Here is a 12840-nt window from a genome sequence, read left to right as displayed (position 1 = left end):
GTGGTCTCTTAATTTTTTTTCCAGAGCTGTATATATTTTTGGTGCACTATTTTATTAAACATTCAGTTATTTTTGTTATTACAAAAATAGTTCTCAAAGCGGTTATGCTATGGCAACACTTTTTTTTTGCAACTTATTTCAATATTGTGATATCGTATATCGTGATAAAACTTCAGCAATTAATCGCCACATGAAAAATTGATATCGGCACATGCCTACTGTTGACATATGACAACAGTCCCCTGCACAGCCTAAACATAGTCCCGATGATTCGCTCCGTCAGTTCCGTCTGATAATGAACATGTTTGGACAGATGCAAATGTTGGGGCGTGAATATAAATGATCCCCAATGCTTGCGTCACGGTTGGGTTTATGTTGGGAAGCACTTATTTTTCCGTGGTGTTTTTGATTTACGAGATTTACATAAGACGTAGGAGGCAATGGTGTGAGACTTACAGTATGTGATGTCCATGTACTGAACTCACATTATTTCACTATGGCAAGGTTAATTACATTTTTCATTCTAGGGCACCTTTAAATGACAATATCCTGGCCGGACTACTGTTGTCAGTGATATAAGTATTTGAAATTAACATGATTTCTTACTGTCTGGTGACATATCAGGGCCATTTTATGATTAATTGAAATACATTTCTTGTATACAGTTCCTTTAAGGGAAAAAACAAAACTTTTTTTCTACTGGCCCAGTCACTCATATTATATATATATTCTAAATATTGTTAAAGATATTCCGTAGAATAAGAGCAACTAATCAATTTACAAGCACAGCACAGATACATATATACTTTTTTATTATTATTATCAGGACCCACAAATATTCCCCCATTGCATTATTATGCATTATGTATAGTCGTTGTATGATTCTATGTAATAAGATAATTAAAGTAGTAATGTCACTGAAAAATGTTTTCCCTCACGGATTATTCACACTTTCAATGCAGGCAGCATCTCTCCCCATGCTTGCTATGCCCTGCCTCTCCCGCTATTAATGCAGTAGCCTATGTAAGAATGAACCATCTAAAATGCTTTGAATAATCATACTACTAAAATTAAATGTGATCTGGTGATTTAAATTATGCTTGCGCTTTGACAAAGGAGTGCCGCTTTAAATGGTGTATGCATTTTGACTTTGGCGGAGTGTCGCTTTAAATAATGTTTGCGCTTTCACTTTGAGGAGCGCCGTTCCGGCAATGCGTGCACTTCAGATAATCAATGCAATTGATCACAGCTCTAATTGCAAGAAAGTGTGTGAAAATGACCTCTCTCAAACTGTCAATGTTTAGCTCATCCAAGAATTTTATTTCTGCATTTACTCCCTCTCGTTATTATCTCGCGTCACGCAATCATCTGAACATCCGTGTTTACATTGATGAACAAAGAAATAACGGGAACAGAGAAAAGATGATTAGGCTATATTTAATGTATTATTAATGCAGTTAAAGAGTTAGTTCACCCAAAAATTAAATTGATGTCATTAACTCCTCACCCTAATGTCTTTCCACACCCGTAAGACCTCCGTTCATCTTCAGACACAGTTTAAGATATTTTATATTTAGTCCGACAGCGTATGAAAGTGTACGCACACTATACTGTCCATGTCCAGAAAGGGAATAAAAACATCATCAGAGTAGTCCATATGTGACATCGGTGGGTTAATCAGAATCTCTTGAAGCATCAAAAATACATTTTGGTCCAAAAATAACAAAAACTACGACTTTATTCTGCATTGTCTTCTCTTCCCTGTTTGTTTTCAATCCTCAAATAAAGATTCAAACGGTCATGAATCAGCGTATTGATTCATGATTCGGATCACCAATGTCACGTGATTTCAGCAGTTTGCCAGTTTGACATGCGATCCAAATCATGAATCAATACGCTGATTCATGACCGCTTGAATCTTTACGTTATGAATTTATGTTTGGACCCAGATTTGCATATTTAATGAGCTTAAGCTCCCCTGTCAGTTCAAGACAGCGACAGATTGCGGGAGAGGCGGCAACTGGAAAGATTCTCTCGACCACAGGGCTCGTAAATGTCTTTATCGAGAGAGAGAGAGAGAGAGAGAGAGAGAGAGAGAGAGAGAGAGAGAGAGAGAGAGAGAGAGATTTCACTAAACTTTGTCAACTGTATGCGTTTTAAATCTTGCCAGTTTTGACTTAAGTGATCTTAGGGTGTACTCACACTAGCCAGTTTGAACCGTGCCCAAGTGCGTTTGACTACCAAAGCGCGGTTCGTTTGACTAGTGTGAGTGCTCCGAACCGTGCCCGGGCTCGGCTCGATTAGCCGGCCCTGGCCCGCTTGGAAGAGGTGGGCCAGAGCACGGATCAGTTGGACTCTAACCGTGCTGGAGTCCGTAATCAAAGCTGCAAAGTCCTTGCTGCACTTCAGCTGGTACCTTGCAAACCTCATAATACGAGCAGCACGATTACGTGAACATTTTCGCGCCACTAAGGCGACACATCTGTTTAACAACCCGCTGTGAGAGGGCTGTGGACCACCGTGGACCAAACGACACAAAATTATCCACAAAGAAAACAGAGCGATGGACTCCATTGTGTTCAGAGCGCCGCTCTTCCTGTTTATCCCGAAACCGTCGCACCATAATGACGTAAGCGTGCTCCGACACGAATGCTGAAACCCGAAACCGTCGCACCATAATGAAGTAAGCGGGCTCCGGCACGAATGCTGAAACCCTCCTATGTGAGTGCAGGCCAGCGGGGGAGTGGGGAGGGGGGACAATCGTACTCGGGCCCGGTTCATGGCAACCGTGCCTAGTGTGAGTACACCCTTAGACCATCGGATCTGTATCATTGTATTGAGCTACTGTGCTGCTGCATTGTGATTGTGACACCACAAACACAGACTTCTTCTCGGAGCCACCTCGTTCTGTCTCCTCTTCATTCGTCCATCTGATATATATCATCATATCGCACAGCCCTACAGAATACGTGCAGTCAGAAAAATCATACTGTGAGAAAAGTACTATGATGATTACATTGACATGACATGCACTGTACACGGACTCTAGTGTGTGTGTAAAAAGTAAGGTATACTTTGTGCTTTAGGCACACAATTCTAAATGGACCTTGTCTATAGCTGAAGGAGGTTATGGAGGGTCTCTGCCTGGAAATCCACATAAGAGATAGGCAACACCATAACACTGTCAAACTATACCACCTGCCCCGCACTAACATCAACACACTCAAAGACAAGCGGATTTCTCTCTAATAAACAGATACGAGTCAGATATGATGATAATTGTGAACAGAAGACTGACAGCTTAAACAGAAACAGAATACAACCAGGATACACTGCATGAATACCGAATCCCATAATGCAAGAATATTTGCGATAACGATATTTATGATGATATAGAAAAAAAAAATGTGGAACAAAGTTTTATTTGGTTATTAGCATTTATTAGTGCAAACAAAAAGAAGGGCATTGTCCATCCTTTTTTCAATTAGCTATTGATGAGAGAAAATGTAATGAATAAATCTATTGTTATAAGGTGGCAGCATTATAGTCACACACAGCGCGAGTCAAATGAAAGCAAAATAGCCTTGGTACAAGCTATTAGTGTTTTCACTGGAAATCTTAAGTAAAACTATGACATAATATTTTCATTTAACAGCAACTAAAGTAATTTATGCCATGGTCTGTCTGAATATTGGATTCTGATTGGCTGGAAGGTATGCAATAAAAACATTTAATGCACACTACAGGTAGTTCCAAGTCAGAGCGTGATAGACACAGTCACGTAGGGACAAATCTCTCTCTCTCTCTCTGATTTAAAGGAGGAAGAATGCTAGATCTAACAAGCTGTATTTGACGAAAATAACTGTCAAGGTTACCCTTCAGGTCAAATATTGCGATGCAAACATCAATAACAGCTTTAAGTTGTCAATGTTACGTCAGTTATCAAGAGGGCTGACCTCTTGTAACCAAGTAGCTCCTTGTTTTCACACTTGGGTCCTCTTTAAAAGAACCAAACTCAGTCTCCTTTAAGTGGACCAAGAAGTGAACCAAGTGAAAAAGGACCACGTTCTCTTTACGTTCACACCATCCCTGTACCTTAAAGAGGACTCGGATCCTTTTTGGTCCACTTTAGTAGGAATGTGGTCTCAGACCAGGGATGGAAATTACCACCCGCCACCAGCCAAATGCGGGTGATTTTGAGTTGTGGCGGGTAAACTCGCTTCACCTACCGGCCACCGTGGCGGGTAAAAAAAAATAGCATACTGTTTCCCCTCTTTGTAAACTTTGTTCAATGCATGCGAGTGCGACCGTATGTCCGAATATGACCAGTCGTTTTCGCCGTCATTACCCGGATGTAGTACCAGAAGACGCGAATACGAACTTGCGCGCGCTGAAAGAAGATCCGTCACTGCGCATCATCCGAGAACGCGCACTCGTCCCACAGCGCGCAAATATTGAGTTCTCTTTCAAGTAAGTCTTGCGCTTAAATGGACAAACTCACACAAAAAGTATGTCAACATGTCCATCTTGATGAGTATCCTAGCAGACAGTATGAATATGCCTTAAGTAGGGATGGGTACCGAAAACCGGTATTAAACGGGCCCCGGGGGTGAATTTTGAAAGACCGTTGTATCGATAAGCTCGGACGTTATCGGTTCTTCTGTCGGTACTTTTGAAAATACACGTGTGGAGAAAGAGAGAGAGAAAGAGAGAGAGAGAAAGAGAGAGACCACGAGCAAAACGACAGAGGACAGAACTAAACAGTCAAACATAGCCTGGTTACACTTTAGATCTGTGATAGTCCGATTTTATTTTAGATTTTGGCTTCCAAAGATTAAAATAATATTTATGTCTAGCGCAACTTAGGCTAATTCCCTTTGCAGCAGTAGCCTACGCTGTCATTTCTCCACAAAACTCAAACGCAATGACAGAATCAGCACGATCAGAGATTGTTGTAAAATACAGTCTAGCTACTGTTGGTAAATTGTGGGATGCGTTTTAATAATAAAAAGAGCGATTAAGCACAAAAATGTGCACAAGAGGATGTTCCCAATTCGGCGCGCGCACTCCGAAACAGCCGCAACGAGACGAGCAAATTACACTTTCGGTTTCACACTCGCGTCTAAACGATCAAATGAACACAAAATCTATGTCAAAATCCCGGCTTGGAGAGTCTCTTAAACACAACAGTTTAACAGTTTTAGTTTGTGTCTAAAATGGACGTAGTTATTATGGATATAGTCAGGAGAAAGTGTAGTGCATCTGCCTATCAGTCGCCTATAGAGCTGCACATCTGTCTTAAAGAGGCAGTGGTGTTAATAAACATGCTGACGAATTACTGCGAATTAAACAACCAAATGCAAAGAGAAAATCACTCACAGCTCTTGAATTAATAACTTCAGCTTTATTACGCATTATTTTGGCTATTTATGATAAACTATGCAGTGTTATTTTACTAGAATTCTTCCTGAAATTAAAGCACTGTATAGGCCTATATAATGTGTATTTTTGTTAATTGTGTGTGTGTGTGTGTGTATATATATAATCTCAAAAAGTACCGATAAGAATACCGTTAAAGTACCGGACCGATAAGCAGTATCGGTAAGAGTAGTAATACCGTTAAAATCTTAACGATACCCATCCCTAGCCTCAAGTGAACGGTATACAGTCAAGAAAGAAGAGCATATCCCTGCACTAGGTCTTAAAGGGGCAGTAGCCTTTACTGCTGTCTGTTTAATGTCAAACAAAAGGACATCACTCACTGCTCTTGAATAGCTTTTGTAAGTTTAATAAGTATTAATCTTTAATTTAAACAGTTAAAATATGCAGTTATTTTACATTTGATTACTTTATTTAATTTCTGTACCTTTCTGCAAGCCATTAGGCCTGTACATTAGCTATTATTAAATGTACACGAGTGAGGTCAAGTTAAACATTTTAGTTTGAATTGTATTTTATACTGTGGATTGTTACAATGTGATAAATAAATATTTGCATAATTTGTAACTGATTAATATTTGAAACTTTAATATTAATTTATGCAATCGCAATGCCTTGATTTTTAGTAAAGTTACACAGTCACAGCATTAGCCATAAATGCAATAGTACTAATAGTTGGCATAATTTCTTTTGGTGTTTCGGTTTCGGCCAAGAATTTTTATTTCTGTGCATCCCTACTGACAATGTTCTGCTCGGTGTGTCGTCAACACGCTTCAGAAGATGCCAAAACTAATAGTTTCATTGTTGGGACTAAAAACCTAAAACTGGCAGCCATAAAAGACCACGAATCATCCAAATGCCACATCCAGGTAAAAAAAAAAGTGCACAGAGCCCTACTCATTTAATGAAATGTATATCAGTTCATGGTTTGTGTGTGTATAAGAGAGATAGAGAAAATGTCAGTATTTCATTGAGACTTGAGATTAAATAAACTGCTTAAGTATTGTAGAGCTTGTAATATTAATTTTTCACATGCAGTTACACATTGTCGGTTAAAAACAAGAAAGTGGCTGGTAAAAACATGGAGTGGCTGGTAGATTTTGAAATCCACCAGCCACAGTGGCCGGTGGACAAAAAAAGTTAATTTCCATCCCTGTCTCAGACCCTTCAGACTGTTGCTTTTTGGATCTAGTCCAGTTCAGTGTTTGATGGCTAACCCTATGGCCTTCAACATTTGATCCAATTTACTTACATCGTTTGTTCCTCAGTAACCAAGATATTTGTTTGTAAAGATTAGGCTATTATTTTGTATATGGCATTACTACAAATGTTGTTGAATTAAGTAGTTTATCTTTTTACGCAAAAATATAATTATTTTTTGCAAAACTCCATATTCTTGCACTAGTTATATCACACATCCACCTTTGTAACTAACATTTATTTTGAATAGTTTTCCTTGATTCATGTTTATTTTATTGCAGAAGGCAATGATAACATCAGCATACAAACATAAACAATACAATACAATTATAAAAGAAAAATATGCCAATTAAATAAACTGCTTTAAATTTTCCAGGTAAAATATAGGTAGGCTATGTCTAAAAGCAGAATGGAATAATCACATGAAAAAATAAAACTATATATACTTTAATGTGAAGTAGGGATGGCTCGATACCACAATTTTGGCTTCGGTACGGTACCACAATCTAATACCGAAGTACCGATATTAAATCGATACCACACGGTCTGATATTAGCGCCGGTATATTGCACGCGAATGAGAACAATTATGCAAGTTTTGAGTTTATAAAGTGGGGAAATTACCACAAATGTTTATTAGTAAATTAATCAGCGAAGCTTATCACATCAAATCAGTCATTTGAAAACTTTCTTGTGAGAAATAATTTCAGCAAAAATCTCTCAAAATTTGAACACGCAAGAGATTTTATAGCATTTCGTAATAACAGTTAAGTTACAGGAGATATGAGCTCATACGACACACACACACACACACACACACACACGCACACACACGCCTGTCACTTAGTCACGCTCGCACATTACACATCAAGTTTCCTTAAACAGTCAAATACACAGAATTATGTACAAATGTCCGTCTTTAGTGAGTATTCACATAAACACAGGCGGTTGTGTCTAACGCGAATGTAAATAGTGCAATAGTACGCGTGCAAATATAATGAGATTTAAATGTCATTGGTTGAAACGAACGCTGGAGATTGTGATATTCGATCTTATGTTAGGCTATGTGTGTGCGTTGATCAGTGTTAAAAGAAATTAAATGTCTAAATGAGATGGTTTGAATGGTTCACTGACCTGTCGATCTCTTCAGAAGTCTTAAAGTCAGGATAGTGACAGATGCTTCTTGGCTAGGTTTGATGGTTCTTCATCAGTTTTATAAGCAAAGTCATTACAAATGTCACTTCTACTCCTCTCTTTATTAATTCGTTTTGGGCATCTTGAGTGAGATTCAACTGCTTTATCCATTTTGTCCGTCTATGTTGTTGTCACATTTGCCGGTTGTTTCGGGTCAGTTTGTGTAGAGCGCTGCTATCTAGCAGTGAACTTCGGAAAAGCAGCATATATCGAAATGTGCCAAATCATATCGTACCGTTTTAAATAAAATATATACCGGTATTTTTCCAGTACCGGTATACCGCACATCCCTACTGTGAAGGCTCCACTGATTCTTATATTAGGCTAATAATGCAGATGTTTACATTCACTTAAAACAAATCTACCTGTTCATGTGAAACTTGTGTTTTTGACACTTTAAAATAAAGGCAGTAAGACGCTAAAGATTCCGTTTAGTACACGCGCAGTGACAGCTGGCTTCTGTGCGTGCGCTTAGGCTCTCGTAACACCATTTTAACCTCTTAACCTGAGGCCCTATTTTATTAGAATTCTCTGAAAACGACATACCCAAATAAAAAGATCCGCAGCTCTTAAACCCTATGGCCTAAATTCATAAATCTTGTCAGTAAATCTGGTCTGGTCACAGCGTCTCGATCGCCCCCATGTGACTGGAAGCCATGTATTCTAATGAGACAGGGTAACAAACTAAACTAAAATCAAATTACACTTCAAATACATTTTTTCCAAAGGTGGTTTCTGTCATTTAAATGACGCTGATGTTGGTTCAAGACAGCTTCTTTGAGTGATGTAGTCACTGAGGCACTATCGGGACATTTTTTGAGAAACTTCGGGAGGAGATTGGAGCTTTAACTTGAATCTCTACATTTCCATAACTGTTTATTTCACAAAAAGTTGTTGATTTTAGTCAACCATTAGTTGACCTCAGTATAACATTTTTATAAAAAAGCCAGTTCATGACACCTTTAACTGACAGACAGCACAAGTATCTGTGGCTCATGTTTAGGACAAACAAACTATGCGCTTGTATCAGTGGTGCATAATAACCCCTATAATCAGCACCTCATCAGCAAGACATAACAGCATAATTATTCATATCAAGCTGATACAGATGGTTTTATTTAGCCTATATTGGCTAATTTCGGTGACATTACGATAATATTGTGCATCCTTAATATTGTTGAAATTTGTGACATTTTGATATAAGATTAGATGTGTCATAGGATTAGGATTACAATGATCACTTGTCACAATCCTATTAACAACTGATTGATTGATAAAATGTTCCTCTTCAATCGCCATTTCAATGTGTCACAATAAGCTAGCAACGATTTCATGCCAACTGTAATGTCAAGTTCATATTTGAAAGTTGCTGCTGGCTAGGGATGGGACGAAATATCGCTTGACAAAATTTTGCGATACAAAACGTGACGAAACGCATCGAGGTCGAAAAAAATGGATCGCGAAATAAAGATAGATGGCACTGCTGCATGATTTGCGTAGCATATACATAATTTAGTGTATTATATGTGTGTGTGTGTGTGTGTGTGTGTGTGTGTGTGTGTGTGTGTGTGTGTGTGGGGCAGACATAACAAAACGCAGCGCGCATTTTCTGTTTGATCTGAGGCATAGTTGGAAAAAGTGAGAGCAGTCAGACCCGATGCAACAGCAAACATTAAAAGGGAAAGAAAAGGGTTGACATTAGCATTAATATTCTAAACCAAAAATGCAGTTATTGCCTACATAAGCTACCATATTTTCTGTTTAACTTTTATAAGACTCCAGAAAGAAAAGTGTGTTTTTTCACTGAGCACATTCTCTGCAGTCTGAGCGCGATGCACTGCAGCTCACTCTCTCATGTCTGAGGTAAATCATTAACACCATAACCCCTTACAGAACACGTGTTTTATTGAGCTAAATACATTACAATCGGCTAAAACTAATGCACAGGTTACTTTCCTGAACAAGCGCGCTCCCGAGTCGTCCGTGTTCTTCACATTGTCCACGTGAATCGCGGCCCAGTTCGGCACGCACACGCAAAATACCGGCAGTTCAATAGGGAATGCGGATCTCTTAAAGGGGCCACACTATATTCCTACTCGTGTAATATGGACCTCCTCCAGGTATGGTGTGGTTCTGGTTTGCTCACTGGTACACATTAACAATTTTTCATACGAACTTTTCCCTGTTCTGAATTAAACTGCCAGTGTAAAAACTCCCTTTTATATTGTTAAAATGAGAGAAATCACTACTTACTCATTATTTTTAAGTTTAGGCTTAAGAGACATGAACAATTTCTTAGATAAACATATCTATGACCTTTGATATGTCTAGTCTTCATGCTGTATTGATTATTATTGAATAAGTATGGTTTCACTAATAATAAATGTACATTTGCATAAAGCATGCATATTTGTCCATACCTATGTTGATTAGAATATTAAAAACTTAATTTAAACTTAATTTAAGATACATTTACAATTGCTAAAAAGGTGTGATTAAATTGCGATTAATCGCGAGTTAACTCATGACAATCATGCAGTTAATCGCTATTCAACTTCTAAAAATTCTCCTTTTTTTAAAACAACATAGAACCAAAATGCAAAAAAAGAGAAAAATCCTACCTTTCGTTTTAGTACATTACTTTGGTGGTTAAAAAAAAAAAAAAAAAAAAAAAAAAAAAAAAAATCACAGATTTGGCGTATCGTATCGTAACCCTGGCATATCGAGGTGCATCGTATCGTGAGTTTAAGTGTATCGTCCCATCCCTACTGCTGGCTATAGAGATGAGCCACCAGATCTGCAGTCTGAGGGTCATAAACGACAGAGCGTAGAAGCACTGCTCTCTCAGCTTAAACAACATTTCAGAAGTCAGCTCAGCTTTAGAACCATCATAAATACACACACAGCTGCATAATTTAATCATGTCCTCAAATAGCATTTCACCAAAACGACTCGATGTCCTCTAACTCAAAGTTCCCCATGCAGATTTCGCTCATGTTTAAGTTGGTCTCGCAAACTTGCATGTGATCAACAACAACAAAAAACTCTTGTTTTGAAAGTGGCTTCAGACTTGCGTGCTTCGCTACACTATTGACAATGGACCTTTTTTGCCCATACATTTTTGCCAAAAATGTCACCGTATATTTACAGCACCCTAGAACAGAGATGCAGTAAATAGGAACCCACGCCATTCATTCAAAAGTTTATTTATAGCATGGAGAAAGCAATAGCCAGTGTAAGTGTCTAAAAAAAGTTCTCTTTAACTTAATGCTGTTAAACAATGCTGAAGCAAACTGTTTGCTAAAATAACCACAACATTAACAACATAAGTGTGCAGTGCCACTATCTGTCGATCAGACACACACAATCCAAACACCAGCCATAGCAGAAAAGTTGCAGATATACTTTTCTTCTGTAAAAGTGCAGATCACTGTACTGAAAAACATTACACAATAATAATCCAAATCAATTACAAGATTAAATTTCTACATCCAATTCATTTTAACATTGAAATAAAGTGGTGTAAAACCAACAAAAGCGTATTTATGTTACATTAACCAAAATGTATGAATAAGATATTCATAAAGTCATGATACCTGACTAGTATCACTATTGCATGATAAGTAGTGCATGTTAAATGTGCAAATAGTAAAGTACACAACAAAATCTGCATATTTTTTTAGTGCTCTGGGTCAACTTTTAAAACATAACTTCAGGATTATTTAAATGTCCAAACACTGAATGCAGGACAGTGGCCTATAGCTAGTGGTTTATATCATTATATAGTCAGTGACAAGCACACAACAGTGGGAAGATTCGCAAGGGAAGTACTAGCACAAGACATCTTCACACTCCCTTCACAATGCATTCAAATTTCAAACCCAACCCACACTGACACATCTGAAGTCCACACACTGACCAGCTGACGCATCTGTTAACGTTACTCTATTGACTTTGCACCACATCTGTTCATGCACAATGGATTTAAACTCTGATAAGCCGTTGAAGTGCCTCAAACTTTCTGTTTTAAATGCCCAGGCCTGCAGAGCGATATGCAGCACTGAGCTTTAGTGTGAAGTCAACATTCATCTCAGTGTGCACGCGAGACACGCCAGCGCGTTCACGTCAAACTCTGACATTTCTCAAACGCTGTGCATCGAAACACAAAATGCATTGTCGTCGGGACGAGGTTTGCATTCAGATCCGTTAGTTCTGTGCGCGTGTGTGTGTGTTTGTGTGTTCATTAGCAACATTAGCAACTCACATTTCTTCAGCCACTTCATCCAGCAGCGCACGACGAGGCTGTGGTGTTTCTTATTCTCGATGCACCACGAGGACAATCCCTGGATGGACTCCATCGTATTGCTGACTCCTTGAAATCGCCGGTCCAGCGATGACTCCAAAGCGACAGACGAACCGCGGCCACCGCTGTGACCACTGCTGGCCGCTCCGGGTCCAGCCGCCATCTTCCCTTCACTGCCAGTGCAAACAGTGACGCATGGAGGATTTAATCACGCTGTACCAGCAGAGGGCGCCGCTGCACATTTACAGACACCAGCAGAGGGCAGCACTGTGTGAAGTAGCATGATCCTGCTTTTGATGCCCTTATTCAGGGAGACACATCTCTTCAGACTGCGTTGTAGGCTGTTTAACCTTATTTTTAAATTTAGTATTTTTTCAAGTCATTACATTTAGAGCATAAGAAACAAATGTTTTTGTTTTTTGAAAAGTTATATTCATATGGTATGTCCTCGTAAAGTGCAGGACACCAGGACTGGTTGTTTAAAAAAATAAAATGACATAGGCAAAAACAATGTGATTTTTTTCCATTCACCAGACAATTTTTAGGTTACAGGATAAAAATAACTTGTTTAAAGATGATTATCATCTATGTTATGAAAGATATAATGGAAAATGAATTTTAATTTATGCAATATTTGGATAAAATGACCATGGGTTTTCCCATTGAATGCAATTTTTCTATACACCGTCTCTAATTTGCATATTA

The 12840-nt window shown here is 38.5% G+C and overlaps 1 protein-coding gene across 1 annotated transcript in view; it reads right to left on the bottom strand.

Moving 5' to 3' along the window:
• The window catches only part of rprd2b (regulation of nuclear pre-mRNA domain containing 2b), a 52347-nt gene extending 39823 nt beyond the window's left edge, over positions 1-12524 (bottom strand). Inside the window, exon 1 of the mRNA XM_067449256.1 lies at positions 12097-12524. Within this exon, the coding sequence (XP_067305357.1) occupies positions 12097-12298 (202 nt within the window). The 5' untranslated portion in view covers positions 12299-12524. The remainder of the gene's footprint in view (positions 1-12096) is intronic.
• Between the last annotated feature and the right edge of the window lie 316 nt (positions 12525-12840).

This window comes from Pseudorasbora parva, chromosome 7 (assembly GCF_024679245.1).
Source record: "Pseudorasbora parva isolate DD20220531a chromosome 7, ASM2467924v1, whole genome shotgun sequence".
Taxonomy (NCBI): Eukaryota; Metazoa; Chordata; class Actinopteri; order Cypriniformes; family Gobionidae; genus Pseudorasbora; species Pseudorasbora parva.
This window is presented reverse-complemented; position numbering and strand designations above follow the sequence as displayed.